We start from the raw sequence: 18,895 nt of genomic DNA on the forward strand, positions 1-18,895 counted from the left end.
GCATTTTTTCTCAAGAGATTCAAGTAGTGAGTGAGTGTGTTTAGTCCTTCTGACCAGGAAAGCAACCCCTAAATCTATTGCTCACCAATTACAGTTTACAATTCTGAAATATTAAATTACATTTAAAAATAGGGAAGTCTTTTATGCCATCCCAAACCCCATAAACAATAATGAATTCAAACATTTAATACAATCAAATAAAATTAATAATTTAAAATAACTTTAAAATCAAATAAGAGTTAAGAAATTGAATCATAATCGTACTCAGAGCAATAAAAAATATAAATTTATCAAATGACATGAACATGAAATTCATCAAATGAAGATAATCTGAATTAAAGCAAAATTCCATTGCACTGAAGTCGATGTTGTTTTTAGTCTATGTAATGAAGTCTTTGCAATGGAGACATTGTTGTCACACAATATCATAAAGTGCACTCGTTAAACAGTAACATTATATTGAAGATCTAATGGCGGTAATACAGTCGTCTGTCCCTCAACAACCCCGACCAATGGCCACACAGGCAAGAATAGGAGAACCAGTAATGAAAATGGGGAAAGGGAATAGGATAAAATAGAACATAGAAAAACTGGACTCCAGCACTCTGGCATATCACTTCGCTAGGTACTGAGGTCTGCAAGGCAGAGTGGGTTGTCTAAAGGCAGTATGCAATATCTTTAGTACCTGACCTTAACAGTCTTTTATTTAATTATAACAGTGAGTAGATGTACCTTTGACATATTGCTCTGTAACCATTTACTTTTCCTCTGATGTAGAACCTGTTAACCGAAAAACTAAATATTAAAGGTGTGAGTATCATAAATATACGTTCATCTAAACTTCTCTGCAGACATCGGATAGCTATGTCAAGCTTTGTCTCTGTGCATTCTCTTTGGAAGATGAGTTATAATTGCTACTCAATTCTATCGCCACTGCAAAGTAATTAACATGCATTGACATCCTGTGCTTCCTTTCTTGAAAACTCTTTCAGATAATATTTTAACTATGAATTATTTGCATTACACAAAGGTACATATTTTGAAAACACAGTTCTGACTTTAGAGTCCTTTTGTTCCACAACAAGATACTCGCAATTGTTCTTTTAGCAAGTTTTGATTTGAAAGTTCAAATTAATTCATAACTCCCTGTATTCACAATGTTCTTCTAAAAATTTTTACAGGAAAGTTCTTGCAATGGAAATCCTAGATTTGCATAGCAAGGTCCTGGCTGCAACAAAATAGTATCATAGCTGCAACACAAAGATTCTGTGGAGCACAATGAATGTTGTACCCAAGAACCAAAGGTGGCCACCACATCTCCAAACTAACTGAGATTCCATGGCCTACTGAGAAGAGTAGTTTGTTGTTAAGACAATGTAACATAGTTTTTTCCTCTTGCATGCAAAACCTCTTTCCCAACAAGGCAGGTAATCTGTTAGGACTGCCAGCCTTTCCTTATCTGAGATTCAGTGCAAAACGTTTTGGAGCTCTACCCCAAGCTTGCTAAGTCTTAACTGGTAAGCCATGTCTCCAGCCATGCTTTCTGGCAGTGCACAGTTGTCACACGAATACATTGTAGAACTGAATCTATATGTGAATCTAGAGTTGTTTTCATTACACAAATAGTGGAGTGAATGGCCTATGATAGCTGTGATATAATGCAGCCACCACAGTGTGTGAACTTAAGATAACAATTTGATTCATTTATTTTTATTTTATTAAAACTTTTATATAGTGTGCACGTGACCCAGGGGTATCAGAGCGCCATACGACATACAGAGAATGTTCACTTATACAAAGGTGTTTACAAAGATTCTGTTACAGAAATGTTTTCTACATTTTTATGCAAGTCTGCTAGAATCACTACCTATTTTCCTACATTTCAACTTTTCATCCACTTCTTGGTTATTGCTGATTCAAGGGTTGTAAAGTCTTTGAGGTGTAGACGGTTTGCCATTTCCGTCCAAAGATCTGTCTGTGTGTAACTCCTATCCTACGTTTAGATAACCTATAGTTTCGAGGTTTCAAGTAGTTGCAATTGTTCATTGGGCTAGAGAGCTTCTTGGTATGAGAGTGGTGCATTTTGTTTCTCATTAGTGTCTAGTTCCCAACCAGTGATATTATGTAATGAAGTCCTAGTGGGTCGGGGGACTAATGAAGGCTGTACTCTTATTTTGTAGATGGTCTGTAAGTCACTCTCAGTTTTTTTTAGAAATTGCCTGCTTTAGTGCATCAATTCTACTTAAATTAAATAGGTTTATTACAATTTGGTTCACCTTGAGGGAAGCTGTAGTGTTTCTATTGAGGATTTGATCCATGTGTCTTTCCATTTGTGAAATCTCTCCCTTCTGGCTCTACCCAGAAGTTTCTAGAGAAGCTATACAGCAGCAAAGTGTGTCTCAGTTCTTACTTACCTCATTTTGGTGTAAAATTATTCAGATGAATCAATTAAAGGACATAAAAAACATTCAAAGACACTGTAATTTCTGAGTCAGTAAACATCACCTATGGTCATTTGGTTGGAGGATGGGGTGCCAATAGTTAATGCAGGAAGGCAAACATATACCATTCTTTATTGTCCATCTTAAACTTCAAAACATAAGTGCTGAACTCAGGATACTTACCGAGCAGCTGCACTGTGCACATTGATTGGATAACTTGTTTTGAAAAAGACCTTCTGCCGCAAACGTTTCCCCATGATGGTAGGTGGTGCCATTATAGTCACAGGACTTCCCAAAACGTTTATTGTTTATTGTAGAAGCTGTATCCTCTGCAAACACACAAAACAAAAAGCAAACTTAGCACTATTTGACAACAATTGTAATAATTCATATTAACATCACATTGTCTTGTTGTGAAAAACATGTTAGAAAGCAAAGACTGTCGTACAAGCAGAAAAATATTTACCTTCACTATAATATACATAATTCTATATATGTTGATGTTTAATTTCATACTGCACACTTTAGAAGAACAAAATCAAACTTGATCATAGGCAAGCATTTGAGTGATTTAATTCAGTAAATGTTATCATTCTTTTGAACTTTGACTTGCTCTCCTTCAGTGTTTTCAAGGCTGAACTGAAAAAGAAAATATAATATAACTTGTTTATAATATAGCTTGCAACAGCAGTGACCTCCTGGTCAACGTCTGCTGCCCTCCCCAGCTCCTCAGGCTGTCTCTGCCTTTTGCTGAGACGAACTGAGAGTCTCCTGACTCTCAGTTCGAGGTCCTCCTCCACCCACAGGCTCATCCCTGTGCCTCATTCCTGGTGGTCTAGTGGCCATCACAAGTAAGTATGTCTTTATCTCTGTCGCTCTTTCACTGTTGCTTTTTCTGCCTTCTCTTTTTTTCTCCCGTTTTTCCGTTATTCCTTTTTGCTTTCTCCCCTCTTTCCTCTGCCCCCTCCCTCAGCGAACCACCTTTCCCACCCTCCCGTCTCCCAGCTGACCGCTCCCCCCACCCCCTCCCCTTCTTAATGGCGGCCGCATGCAGCTGAACCAACCTTACACTTTACGCTCACTGATAGGAGCCCCCATGCCCCCTACCTTTCCAATGAACCCCCACCTTTTCAATGACCCCCCCACGCCCCACACCTTTCAAATGACCCCCTCACCCTCCCTACATCCACGCCCCCCTTTCATCAACACACATGCATACACACACTCATTCACACATACATACACGCATGCATACATCCAAGCACACACATATCTGCACACACTTCAACACATACACGCATCACGATTACAATACATACATGCACTCACACTTCCTTACATTCACGCAGGCAGTCAACATACAACACACACGTGCAATCATGCACACACATACATGCACACCCCCACACACATACACACAACACCCCCACCCCACTCCCCTGTCGGAGACCGGACTTACCTGGATCCAGGAGGTCTTCCGGCAGGAGACAGGACGGGCGCTGCTACTGCCAACAGTGCCCACCAGCAGAACACTGCCAGGCCATATTATTTCTCATAAAACATTTGGCGGAGGTCTGCTGGTGGTAGCAGCGCCACCTTACCGCCATCTGCCAGTATGGCCACAGCCGGATTTCTGCCCTTGTTGTGGTGGAAATCCAGCTGTGGTCATATTATGTCAGACGGCTGGTAGCCGCGGCAATGGTCTTTTGGCAGCCGTTGTGGCGGCGGTAGGCGTTTTTTATCACCGATGTTATAATGAGGGCCATAGTCACTATTTGGAAAAGATTTGAAATACCATTAACATGTAGATGGTACCAGAATCTTTAGGATGCTTGAGTTATGAAACAAATCAACAAATCTTTCATTTGGTGAATAATAAGCATAGGAGGTTTTCAGGGTAAACTGGTCTGCATTTAAGAAAAATATTTACTTTTGAAAAATAAAGTTTATTTAAGAGTCGACAGAGGACCCATGGACCACTGGCCACTCCCAAACAAACTTTTGCTTGCGTTCACAAAGGGGAACATGTTGCAAGTCGGTTACCACCTCCTTTGAGTTGTAATCTATCAATGTTTTGCAAATGAAACTGTCATCCTTCAAGATATGCTTTTGTGACCAAAATTGTAGTTGCAAAACATTGATACTTAGCATTCCAAATCACAATTTGGAAGAGATGTCCTGAACACGCACCTTCCAAGTTGTGATTTGGGAAGCATTTCTGAACCCATTTTGTGATTCGGTAACCTGTTACTGAATGTCAAAATTTACTTAGTACATAGTAAAAGGCAATTTGGCAGTCGCAAACCCTGTGATTTAGTAAATCACAGTCTTGCGACTGCTAAATGGCTTCGTACATCTGACCCTTTGTCCTTTGTCAAATCCCTGGCTTTGCTGCCACATATCCTATGGGATGACTTTAGTTAATCAATTAATTTCAGATTAATTCTTTCTCAGGCTACAAGAAATACAGAAGCAAGCTCACCTAACAATACACAGTGCTAAGGATTTCTATGAATGGAAACAAAGATTCTCAAAATTAATATTTTTAGCTTCAGTTCTTGCTAGACAAGCATCTTAAGAAAAAGTGCAAAAATCTTCTAACTATAACAGATGATCTTAGCATCTCAAATGTTACACCCTATGGGCCAGAAAACTCTAGCATTGCAAGAAAGAGGCAATTCTTTATTGATTCATTATTCTGGCAATCGACTTTTATCTCACAGACTCTTCCGCAACCATTGCTTCAACTTCTACTGTCAAGTTATTGTTAATCTGTACCCAGTACAAAACAGGTTTGGCCAGGATAACCTGCTTGGAGCCTGCAATGTTTATTTACAAAATGTATTCTTTCTAAATGGTGGTGAGGTGTACACCAGGAGAAATCAAAGTTCATAGTGCATGACAGCTACATTTGTATTGAATCTACCTTTCAGATCCGTGAACTCTTAAAGCACTAGAGGTTATCAGTCATAATTCTCTCTGACAAGAGTAAACCTTTACTGGGCAGAAGTAAAGCTAAAATGGTTTTTTGAAAACATATCCCTACTAAGTAGAAGTTAAATTTTTTTTTAAACGTCATAGACTTTTTGCAAATTTAGTGAGTGACTGAATTATGTTATGTTATGTAATGTTATGTTATGTTATGCAGATTTGTAGAGCACACTATCACCTGGGAGAGTATCCTGGCACTGAGCATGAGCAAGCTTATCCAAACCTAGGGCCTAATGGCATTACTTGAAAAGCCAGATATTCAGCGTCTTGCAGAACTCAAGAAGAGAGGAAGAGGCTCTTCCATGTAGAAGCAGGTCGTTCCATGCTTTAGGAGCAATGTAGGAGAAGCTCCACTGCCTTATCTGTTTATTTGTATGCATGAGATAGGTAGGAGTCTGGAGGAGCAGAGGTTTCTGGAAGGTTTGTGAAAGAAAGTGCAATTGTTGAGGTATGCTGGGCCAGTGTTATGTAGTTCCTTGAAGTTTGAGTTGTGCTTTTTTGTGTATTGGAGACCATGGAGCTCCTTCAGGTGTGGTGTGATGTGAGCGTGGGGTGGGAGGTTGACATTGATTCTGGCTGCCGAGTTCTGAATGGTCTGCAGCTTCTGTTGAGTTTTATGTTGATCCTGGTATATAGAGAATATTTCCGTAGTGCAACCTGCTTGTGACCAAGTTGTGTGTGACAGCTTTCCGGGTGATGATTAGGAGCCATTTGAAAATCTTCCTCAGCATCTTCATGGTAGGAAAGCATGAGGCAGTGACAGCATTGACTTGAGTTGTCATGTCAAGTTTGCTCTCAATGATGATCCCAAGGTGTTTTGCCTTTGTTGGTCCTAGCTCTGTTGGGCACTAAGTGGAGTCCCATTGTGAAGTGCTCTTCCTAAAAATCACAATCTCAATCTTATCTGAATTCAGCTTCAGGCAGTTTGTCTTCATCCAGAGGGCAATTTACAGTCATGCTGGCATTGAACTTGATCTGGGCAATGGCATCTTGTCCGTGAGGGAGAGAATGAGTGGCGTGTCATCTGCATGGGAGAGGATGTTAATGTGAGAAAAGATGATGCTGACTAGAAGGATCATGTATGCACTGGAGAGGGTAAGGCACAGGTTCCTTGCAGAACTCCGCAGATGAGGTTGAAGGCATTTGAGGTGTACAGTGATTGGAAGACTCACTGGATGCTTCTAGTCAAGAAGGAGCAGATCCATCGAACTGCATGTCCTTGGATTCCAATGTCATGTAGGCATTGGAAGAGGATGGGGAGGGACTCCATGCCAAATGCTGAGGAGATTTCCAGGATGACGAGGGCTGCCATATCTCCTCTCTCCATAGCCATGCTGGATGTCAAGTGTGGTGGTGATGAGGGCAGTTTCCATGCTATGAATGGATCTGAAACCAAACTGACTAATGTTGAGAAGTTGGTGGTCACTGAGGTATTTGGTGAGGTGTATGTGGTGATCTTCTCCAAGTGAGTGGGGGAGGGAATGACAGCACTTAACAAGCACCCACCCCCAACAAGGGTCCCTTGTTACTGCTTCTACTAACTGCATCCAAAAACACGTATGTCTTTTAGCCTTTTCTTAAAGCTTAATGATTAAATAATGAAAGAGCAATCTCGTAAAAGTGATTGTTGAACCTAGCTGCTCCATGCGAGAACAGGTTATGCCTGGGAAATGGAACCCTTTCCTGTTATTGTACATAAACTCTTGCATCTCTTGAAGCTGGCATTGAAGATCTGCAGCATAAGATTGAATTAAAACATTACAGTTATTGTATATAGATCTTAAACAAGAGGAGAGAGATTGCCAACGGATGTAGAATACCAAACATGATCTTTCAAGGCCGAAAATCTAAAAATAAATGGGACTCATTTTTTGGTCTTGCCTATCAACAGTATTAGGTATCTGTTGTCAAAGACGTTTTGTGAATAGTGCAGTACAATACACTACATATAGTGGCGTTTAGATCAGACGCATGCTCATGATTGGATTACTTATTTTATCTTTCTCACCTTTCAGTTCCTATTTAATTGCTTCAGTTACTTTTCTCCCTATTCTTATGTTTGTTCAATTGAAGATGCATTTTGGCCTCCGAATATTTTGATTGGATGGCATGTCTCTTTCCACAACTGGTGTGAGAATTTCCATTGGAGGGCATATGAGGGGCTACTTTCTCTCCCTCTCGCTCCTCCCTCCATCCTTCCACCTACCCCTCCACCCTTTATTAAAGACGTACCCCTCTTACCCTGCTTTCCATCCCAGTCACCTCAGACTCTGAGAGTCACCCCTGTATAATTAAGCTACCATCTTACATTTAACCATTCCAAGATGATCACTCTTGCAGGGCATGCATGCACCTGAGCCATTTTGGAGCTAATTTTATGTTAGTTGAATTTAACGGTTCAATGATGCCTGGAGAACAATCAGTGAAATTTCCTTTTTTTTTCGAAAACCATTGTAACACTGCAGTCATGAATATGTGTGTGTTCTGACCAGTTTTGAATGGTTTTCCTGAAATGAAGGAAAATCCCAATGCTTGTTAATGTGACCTTTTTTTAAAGGTTTTCTTCAAACAAAAGAAAATACTTGTTAATTGTTGAACTCGATCCAATTGAAATTAGTAGACCACTTTAATGTGTCACCAGTGTCCCTAACACAACAAACAAATACTTGAGCAAGAGAGTGGGCTCTAACGTGTTGAAGGCCATGGATAGGTCCAAGCATAACCATAAGCGACACGGATCCCTCAGCAATAATCCACAGTCATCCCAACATTCAAGTACAGTGGATTCTGTACCATACAATGTCATGAATCATGATTCACTGAGTATAGTTAGTTTTGTCAAAGACAACCTGCAGTTGCAAGACCAGACTTTTCTATGGTTTTAGCTAATGCAGATAAAGTAGATATTGCTTAGAAATTCGCTGTGTTACTTCAGAAAGGACTTTTTTTATAAGTGGTATCAAACATTCTTTAAGTGGTTAAGGTACAACGGACAAGGTATTGCCAATAAAAAGGTTTTTGGCAATTATGTAAGCGGCCTGAAGGGTACAGGGTCACAGAGTCAGTAAACCTAATATTTTGGTGAAGCAAGGCAAAGTTTCTTATTGACTCTCTGCTTAGAGTTGAAAAGCATTGCTTTGAGAGAGTGCTGAAGTATGAACTCACTATCAGAGATGACAATGTTTAACAGTCATGTCCACAGGGTTCTATCGAATTCTTAGTGGAAAATTGATTAAGATGGGAGTACAGCTCTCAAGAAGAACAAATACATATAAAGTTTCTAGACTGCAATATAGCTAAAGATGACAAGGGTCTTGCCTGAGGCTTTCTCTTCCTCCTGATCCCAATACACCTTTTAGCTGCCATGATGTGTTATTGTATAGCTTTTAAGATAACAGTCACATTCCAAAGTTCTAGTTTTGCTTAAAACATTTCAGCTATCGTGTATGGCATGGAGCTTTGTACTTGTGAGGCCTGGAAATGTAGAAATCTGATGTTCATGGTGTGGGAACAGAGTCAAACGGTTCAGAGCAGTAGATCCTGTCAGTTACAGGTGAATTAGTCCACAAAGGAGATTTATGGTTTTTAAAGGGCATGGCTGCTCCGAATCCTGAGAGGCTGTTGTTAACTGATGTGCAAGTGTAGACGTAGCTCTATAAATGTGGTCAATAAGATTCGGATCAGCTTTTGGATTAGTGATTATGATGATCAGCTTTTGCTGACTTTGATGAGTGACTATGATGAAAAATCAATCTTTTGGTTAACACTTCATCCAGACTTGTATCAACTATCAGAAGGCAGAATTATAAACGTAAAGACCAAGGCAAATGTACTTCATGTAGTTCATTTCCAAATTGGTCCAGGACTTTGACTTGTACTTAATATTACAACAACTCTCCTCGAGCGTGCTTCGTGCTCAGCTGTAATCCATGCTTGGGGAAATTGCTGATTTGATTGGACAAATGACTTTCTTCTATTTTTTAATGAGACATGATTAAATTAGTACTCCAACCCTGTCCTTAACAGAAGGCATCCCAAAGATTATTGCACCATCCTCTTGGAAAAGGTGAGAAAACTGAAGCAGAAACCACAGACATTTATGGAAATGATTTATCTTGTGCTATCCAGTTTTCTATTTCTTATTAATCTTCTGTTCAGTATGTCAGCTACAGGATTATTCAATGGAATGTATCTTTTATTTGTTCCCAATTTTTACTTTGATTTCTTTAATCCATTTAAAGTACTTAATTGCATTGCAGGAGTGTGTAACTCTACAGAATCATGGTGGCTGGATTACATTACGAGCTGTTCACTAAAGAATGGGTAGTTCTGCCCTAGTAGTTGGCAGGGGCGACTCCTTCGCAATGGCGAAGGAGTGTTGCCCCACTAGCTGAGCCAGCAGCTGAAAAATAAAACAATATTTTAATATTGTTTTATTTTTCAGCTGCTGGCTCAGCCAGCAGGTGCAGGGACGGGTGGGGCTGTTCCTTGGACTGAAGGAGGAGAAGTGGAGTCAGTGTGCACTAAGTGCGCATGTCAGCTTGGCCAGCTGTCTTAGGTTGACAAAACTGATATGCAAACTTAGGTTACTCCAACCCAGCTGTGTTACAGCACGGTTGGAGAAACTGCACAGACTCCAGGGCACCGTCTGAGCACCATCTGAGCAGCAGAACAAGCCTCTCAGACCAATCCTGATGTCATGCTAGGTATAGGGGACACCAGCACAATCCCAGGAAGAGGATTGAGGTGGGCGGCGGTGGTGACGGCAGTGGTAGCAAGTACGTTTAAAAAAATATTATTTTATTCCCCCAGCATCCCTTTCCCTCGCCTCTCCCCTTGTGATTTGCAGCAGCCAACGCTGGTAGTTGGACAAACTTGCATCTACATTTGCACTGAGTGACCAGTGCTAAGTGACATTTGCACTTAGACGCAGATTTATCATGACTTTGCTCCAGTGCGAAGTCACGCGAAGTGGTAAAAATTGGTGCAAAGTCTTAATAAAATACTTACTTTCCAGTGCTTAAGTTCTTTTACACTGGAAAGTAGTCCTAAGCTAACACAAATAGTGCTTAGCGCTGCTTTGCATCAAGGTTGGGCGAGAAAGGCATGAGTGGTACGTTGGTGTTCCCATGTTACTTTCCTTTTTGGTTTTTGACGCAAAGCCATGTTTAATAAAATTGGTAGGCAGTGTTTTGCAATAAAAAATAATGCCTCCTTGAGGCCAGGGCTAACCCGGAAAAAATGTACTACTCTTCCAATAGTCCAGGCTTACTCTTGAAACCCAGAAATACTACTGACTTACTCCTGAAATTGGGGAGAAAGCTGTGTACTACAAGAGTAACATTTTCACATTTGTAATTTGGGTCCTCAGTTGTCAATTATCTTGTTTTTGACAATAATTGCAGAATGAGCTGCACTTTGTGTACTTAACTGCTCCACTTATCTTTTTTTAGGTTGGCCTTTGGCAATAGTAAAAAAAAATTTATGGCTGGCTGGTAGAAATGCTGGTCCGGCAGGCCGTAATGACATCAGAAGACATGAGTACGGAGTAAGGAAATTACTTTAATCTCCACAACCTTCCTGCAAGACATTGAACCAACTGTAATGGAATACTGGTGCAATAAGTAATAAATATAGACTCCACACACATCTGTCGCTACCACAGGTTTGGAGAATTCATTTAAAGTAACATTACCACAACATCTCCTTTCCTCAGAGAAACTAGGAAATAATAACATAAAAGAGCCCACTGCCAAGGGCTATACCGGTTGTTAAACGTGCTGAACCCGAGTTATAGGCATGAATCCCATACGAGGACCTATAATGAGGCAGAAGGCCTTTAAGAACTGGAACAGCTTGAGCTTGAAGGGCTTTAAGGCCATTAGAATATTACACCGACTGAGAGTAAAATATTCTACTTTGAAAAAGGAGAATCAGAAAGACAAACTTTGGAATGTTGAAACAGAAAGCTTACACCAGCCATTATTGGCCCGGACCACTTCATTGTCTTCATTGGCGCTTTCAACATTTCAATGTTCCAATAAAACATAGAATAAGTTAAGGTTGCAGATCTGATTGGCAAAAAACAAAATCACAAACCTTATAATAATAACAGAACAAATTAACCTGTGCAGAAACATTTTGGCTTTCTTCACACCTTTGAACTCCTCCACTCCTCCACTAACCTTCCAGGCATTTTACCATTCCCTCCTAGCCTACTCCCTTCAAGGCGCTGAGTATCCTGAAGAACTTCGAAAAACTCTCCATGTTCCACCACTCTTTTTGTTTCACCGTGACAGCTTTCCTACTCAAATCTTCCACTCTAGCCTGCGATTTAAATCTCCTTTCTTACTTTACTACATAAGCAGGCCCTTCAATCCATTCTCAATCTCCTGCCACAATCTTGCCACTGCATTGCTGCACTCTGTGCCTGGTGTCAACATATTGTTTCACCTTTTGTGCTCTCACCTTTATCTGATCATCACGCCTATCTCATTTGAATGTTCAAGTCTCTGATGCCACTTTTTCACGCAAGCAGGGTAGAGCTTGGATGACGACAATCTTCCCAGCCAAACCTGAAATAGTACTCCACCCTAGTAACAACATGTGCGATAGTATGGGGGGACCACAGCATACTACTGACAACTCTATAATCATTCAATCTATTCCTTACTGCCCTCTAGACACTTTCGACCATCTGTTCTTTCACTCAACAAAACAATTTGCCTGTGAATGGTGAAGAGCTATCCTGTGATGCTTGTTACTCCATTGAGCTGAAAACACTGACAGTTCCTCAGAAGCAAAGTGAACCCCATTATATGACACTATTTTTTTAGAGTATCTTCCCTCCTGAGTATATTAAAAGCTTAATAACATATAAGTATTAGGATTGAGTACAAACTCAGGGGCTCATTCTGACTTCGGCGGTCTTTTGCTTAGACCGCCAAAGTCGCGGGCGCCAGACCTCAGGGAGGAGCACCTCGTCGGACGAGGTAAGCGTGTTCTGCAAGGGGGGGGGGATTGGGGTGTATGAATGGTTGTGTGTGAGTGTGTGTATGCATGTCATGAATGGGGGGCGGGAGGGGAGTGTTTGTGCATGTGTGCATGTGTGTCTGTGTGTATATGTGGTGATGGTGATGCATGTGCAAGTGAGTGTAAGGGTGTTGTGAGTGTGAGTCAGAGTGTGTCATGGTGCGCGTGTCTGTGGGTGCGTGTGTGTATGCAGGGGGTGGGGTTAAGTACGGGGGTCAGGGGGCGGGGCATCACTACTGGGAGTCAGGGATGGGGGGGTCACTACAGGGAGTGGGGGGGTGAGGGAGTCATTAACTGGCAACAGGAATGCAAATTCCTGTTGCCGGTAGCCTTTCCGCCAGGGATTTCATGGCGTTGCTACTGCCACGGAATCCCTTGCGGAAAGAGGACTCGGAATACTGGCGGTGGTATTGGGAGGCCCACCGGGTCGGAGATGCTCGTCTCTGGCCCGGAGGGTCCAACCACCATGGCGGTAGGAAAGGGGAAATGGCGGTTTGGCACAGGCCAAACCGCCACACTCGTTATATGGCAGTCTGCACCGTCGCCAGTGTGGCGGTTCAGTTCCCACCATAGTCGGAATGACCCCCTTAGTCTCCTTCCACTTGCTGTAATAATCAGCCAACACTGAGGCACATCAATACTTAAATTGCAATTCATTGAAAGGTCCTATAAAATCAACAGCTATTAAGGCCTATGGACGCCCATGGACGCTCAGGTGATTCTACAGGCTACAAAGGTGGTAAAACTGTCTTTTAATATTCAAGCATTTTACATAGTCGTAACAGCGTCATTGATTCTGGAATCTAGTCCATTGAATACTAAATATATCTTCCTTTTAGTTACAGTCTGCACAAAATAGACCTCGTGGCCTTATCCAATAAGCCTGTTCCTCATACCGCTGGAAAGTAGAATCATGACTCCTCAAATCAATAGTCAGTCCCTCTTAAGAGATCATTTTCCAGCTAATTTTACAAAAAGTTGAATTGCAGTTGGGCTAGATCTTTCTTACAGACAATCTCCCATGACATCACTTTGCACCACCTTTGCCTCTTCATCACCCGCCACTGACTGAAACCACTCCTCTTCTGAAATGCCACTCAACTGGCATGCATCATAGCACCAATCAAACCTTCTTCATCCTCTTTCTAAACATCACCTTCCTTTGCTAATAGGGGATGACGTGGACAGGTAATCTGCTGTGATATTCTTTTCACCGGATATAAGCTGTATCTCAAAATTGTTTTGAAGTAACAGCCCACATCCATTTTGCTATGCATGTGGAGCCATCAATCTATCCCCATTGCCAAATTATGAAGACAATAAAAGACAGGAGCTCCAAGTCACAAACTGAATTCAGCAGAAGCCTCCTGCAGCACCAGCAATCGACTGTAGTGTATTAAGGCTGAGATGCAATAATCAACAATCCACACAGAAGAGTGGCACCAAAGTTAGGGAAACATTATAATTATTGTGACATTACTACAACAGGACGCTAAAGGATTCACAAGTACAGTGCTGAATACTGCTGTCAGGCTGGTTGCTGGAGACAGACTGATGTGTATGAATTCAGTTCACACATATTTACAGTTTTCTTCTTCACGCACTTATGCAATGCAGATTTTACCAATGCACTTCCTGCTGCATGGGCTAATGCACTTGAAATCCTAGTTGGATTTAGGCGTCTCAGTGGTGTAAAGAAGCTTAGGATAGAACAAGTAACATTTGGAAACATCTGGACTTACAAAGTGGCCTAACCCTCAAAACTATTTGCGTGCGCTTGTTCAATTTGGGAAGGCAAATAAATGTTTTAGCAAGTGCAAAATCCCATTCCTGATTCATAGAATAAAGATTGACAGAGTTTTACAGTACTAAATGTGATTACAGATAGATTAAATTCTGGCAGGTGGACTCTCTACATTCACAATCCCAGTGTGAGAGACTGATGTCTGAGCTTTGAAAGGTACCACCTTGAATACCTTTGTTTGTTGGTACCCATTATAGGCAGATATCAACCTTGGAAAAGCAAGCAAATTTACTCTATTCAAGAGTTAGAAAACAGTGGGGTAGAGGATAAGGGGTCCGTCTATAGGGAAGCAAAAAAATAAATGTGCTTAAGCAAAATTCCATCAGACTTTTTATGCAGAATTTTCCAGCCCCCAGAAATTCCAAATCAATATATTTATGTAGGCAAGTTCACCTATGAAAGGTAACCATCATATTTTTAGCAGGAGTATTGATGTAATTCTTACATTAGTCCATAAAGGTGGAAAATGTGTTCTGATGGTAAAAGTAATCCTCTGGCATAAACATTTCTAATTTGACCTCCCTGCCTTTTATGAATCATGTCTAGTGTGTATTTTTACTACAGACTAATGAATATAGTCTGTTTTCATATAACATATCATGTCAAAGTATTGCTGTCTCTAAGAACTGTAAACAATATTTGTTATTATTGCCATATTTAATAGCACACAATTCACGAAACTTGGAATCATGGAAGGCTGAGTTGGCCTTCCAAGAATTCAAACACATCACAGCAGATGCCAACAGTATAATTATTGGTACATTCGCTCTGCACTGAATAGTAAACTCAAGGCAACATTTGTACATATTCAGCTCTGAAAACATTTGGCAATCCACTTATTTTCCATTTTTGTAATCTATGGAGAGGGCCCACAAGCAGTGGTGAAGAATGTGTGCGTGTGGCAGTTGCCACTATGTACTTATGGTCCCACCACACTTCCTGTAGTTATCTGCAGAGGGAGAACTTATGGAGGGATCAAAAAGATGTTATCCCATTTTAGTTTCCATGAGAAATTATTATCACAGATACAGCAAAAAAAAAAAAAAACGGAATAAGTTTGTACAAAACTTGGCATGAAAGTAGAATTTTGCACAGAAACAGTGTTTTATGTTGTTTGGTATAAATCCATTCAATCATTTTTTAGATATTAACATTTGAAAGAAGGTGCCATTATGGCTTGATTGTTTGGAGAATGTGCCTGGCTGATGACCTAGATAAAAAAAAAAAGAAATCACCATGTAGACCATGGCAATTTTAGTTACATTTGTTTAGCACCATGGGGAAATAGTCGTCAAAGGGGAGGTACTATGATAAGGGGTACTCAGAGGTGTAGAAAAGGGGCAGGAACAGAAACAATAACCAAAATACTCTAAAAAAGTGATTTAAATGGAATTCACTGCTAGTGCCATTTTTGAGGGGAAGAGGCACTAAGGGGCACATTTATACTCTGTTTGCGCCGGATTTGCGTCATTTTTTTAACGCAAATTCAGTGCAAACATAACTCCATATTTATACTTTGGCGCTAGACCTGTCTAGCGCCAAATTTATGGAGTGAGAGTCATTTTTTTACCGTGGAAACCTACCTTGCGTTAATGACATGCAAGGTAGGCGTTCCCGGGCAAAAAATTACTATAAGGCATTTGCGCCGCACGGGAGGAGGAAGGCCTTAAACAATGACTCTAAACCAGTTTAGAGTCATTTTTTAAAGCCTGGGTCAGGGCAAGCATTAAGGGATCTGTGGGCTAATTTCCCTGGCCTCCGACCATGGAAGCAGTCCACAGGTGCCCTTCCCTGCCCCCAGGGACACCCCTTGCCACCCTCGCCCAACCCTGGGGGACACCCATTGATGGGGGACCCATCTACGGTAAGTAGAGGTAAGTATTTGTTTTATTTTTATTAGGTGGCATAGGCATGCCTGACTTGGGCCCCCCTACATGCCACTGAGCCCAATGGCCATGCCCAGGGAACAGAAGTCCCCTGGCCATGGCCATTGGGCAGGGGGTCATGACTCCTGTCTTTGCTAGGACAGGAGTCATTTCCATGGGGGTTGTGCGTCAAAAAATGACACCAGTCAGGTTAGAGTCATTTTTTTTACACCAACCTGACTTGCACCATTCTTTGACGCACAACCCCCATTCTTCCCTATGCCTCCGCTGCCTGATTAGGGTCATTTATTTTGACGCTGACCAGGCCGCTACACCGGCTACTGTCATTCCTTAAATATGGCGCCCGGCTGGCGCGTTGGAATGGCGGTAGCCGGCGTTAATCTTTTTGACGCAAACCTGCGCTAGCGCAGATTTGCATCAAAAAGAATAAATATTGGCCTAATTTTGTAAATGAGTGATTTTCAGAAAAATCAGGAAAGGTAAATCAATCAGAGTCATGGGTGGGTGAAGGGTCTGGTAGGATGCATGGGTTGGTGCCAGGGCCTGGCCGCAGGTGCGGTTCTGAGGCCGACTTCTGCCGTGTACTGCCAGGTGCAGTGAGGGTTGTCTTCTGATAGGACTCATGCACAGGGCTCGGACAAAGACCATATGTGGCAACTGACTGCAGATAACTGCAGAATATCAAAAACCACTCCCGACATTCACTGAAAAACAATGATAAGTTTAGTCATGGTTCAGCAAATATCAGCACAGAAAAGCCACAATATTTGCCATTTATGGCAAAAAACAAACACCATAACACTCATCGTCCTCCATCTGCCTAACAAGAGCAAAGCACACACACTCAAAGTCTTATCTAAATATTTTAAGCAACATGTGAGGTCACAAATTGCCTCAAACAACCGTTGCTTTGCAGAGATAGGTACTCAACATGGACATGTCACTGTGTGTGGCAAGGTGCAGTGTGTTTTTTTTTCCTGTGTCACTGCCTGGCTCAGGTGGCATTGAACAGCTGTGCAGATGGGGTTCAATGCAAGCCAGAACTAAGGGAGCTGTGGTACTGCCCCATTGGCACACCACACTGATTTCGGTAGGGGGCAGAGATTTTGTTCACCCCAGCATCACCTAAGATCTGGCAGGAGGCCAACATGCTGCCTCCATAAATTACTGACTGCTGTCTATCTGTTGCCTTTTCAAGTGAGAGACAGATGTGATCGTATGACGAGGGAAAGGCTGGTAGACATTGACATGCCACCATCCGGCACAGGTAAGAAGCTGCAGGTTGAGGTTCAGCAAAGTCTCATGGTGAGGGCTATTGGGAATTAGGGTGCTGCCAAGGTGACTGAGAAGCAGCACAGAAGGGAATCCGTCTCACATCCTGGCACATTGTGAACATGAGCTGTGGTGACCTGCCAGTGAGGGGACAAGTGTTTGTTTTCAAAGTAGCATGAGACAATGAGTGCAGCAAAAAAGGTTACTGCACAGCAGAATGTGAACCCATGTACTGAAGTTGCCCTAAACATGTAACAGAATGCTGAGACCACTTTTAATGCAGCCCGAGGTAGGGGAGGACTCAATGGCCCCCAAAGCAACCAGCAAAGGAGCACTATGGTAAGAATCCGATATATCCTTCATAATACAAATGCCCTGCAGCCGTGTACGCACATGAAGGGGTAGGACCTCAAATGAAAGCTTTCGCAATTACAAATAAATAAATGTTTTATGGAGATATTGCAAGGAAAAATAGATGAATGTAATAAAACGTGTGTGTAAAAAGAAAGTTTTTTGGGCTCTGAAGTGTGCCTAGATAATACCAGTGATAGAGCTGATCATAGTTGGGTACAGATAGTGATCCGATTAGCATTATGTTTGAAAAAATGATGATTGTACATGCACTGATTAGTTAACTCACTGGCACTGTGTAATAAGGCCCCAACATCCCCCAACACACTTGTCTGATGATTTTATACTGTGTTTGATGTTGATTAACGTGTTTGTACATGCTCAAAATGTTGGCAAATTTAAATTTTGCAGGTAAGAAACATGTCATTTAAGATCAACAGTTTCTCTAAGTGTTAAAGGCAAGATTAGTGGTAAGGCAACATGGTTTCAGAGTATTCACCTTAACCGGTAGAACACAAGTTCTTCTTCTTATCCCCATGTCCGTTGCTTCTGGCCAGGTGGAATAGATGGTCAATCTATTATAAGGTTACCAAACTGTAAGCTGGTGAATGTGGTGATTCCTATTTTGAGAATCTGGGCTCAGATTTACTAAGGGAACATGCAACGCTGCAAATGTGCCATATGTGCTAAGATATGGGGTAGTTCTGCTCTACCATAGCACTAGCACACCTCTGGCTGCCTAGTACCAGCGTACGTACCCTTGCACCATGACAAAAGGGTGCCTGCATTGTGGTCAGAATAGTTTTAGTGAGGAAAGCATACCTTACATGTATGTCATTTAGGGGTCACCAGGGATCGTAGATGTGATCCCTGGCTTGTCCTTTGCTACCCCTGACACTGCCTTCACGACCCCTGGCCTCAGAGGTGGCAAATTCACCGCCAGGAACACTGTGGTAGCTCGTCATTATCAATGGTCAGTTGGGGCTCCACTGTTTTTGTTTTCTGCCAATTTTATATCAAAGTAATAGTGAATATGAGTATATTATTCACTATTTGTGTACAAAATGGAGTACAATTAGCTGGAATGCGCCCTTCCATGGCTGCTGAGGTAAGAAAAA

General features: G+C 41.7%; 1 protein-coding gene across 1 annotated transcript in view; it reads right to left on the reverse strand.

Moving 5' to 3' along the window:
- The window catches only part of CHRDL1 (chordin like 1), a 632,262-nt gene that overhangs the window by 174,822 nt on the left and 438,545 nt on the right, over positions 1-18,895 (reverse strand). The window contains exon 4 of the mRNA XM_069211416.1: positions 2,625-2,770. Coding sequence (XP_069067517.1) covers positions 2,625-2,770 — 146 coding nt within the window. The remainder of the gene's footprint in view (positions 1-2,624; positions 2,771-18,895) is intronic.

The sequence above is a fragment of the Pleurodeles waltl genome, chromosome 2_1 (assembly GCF_031143425.1).
Source record: "Pleurodeles waltl isolate 20211129_DDA chromosome 2_1, aPleWal1.hap1.20221129, whole genome shotgun sequence".
NCBI lineage: Eukaryota > Metazoa > Chordata > Amphibia > Caudata > Salamandridae > Pleurodeles > Pleurodeles waltl.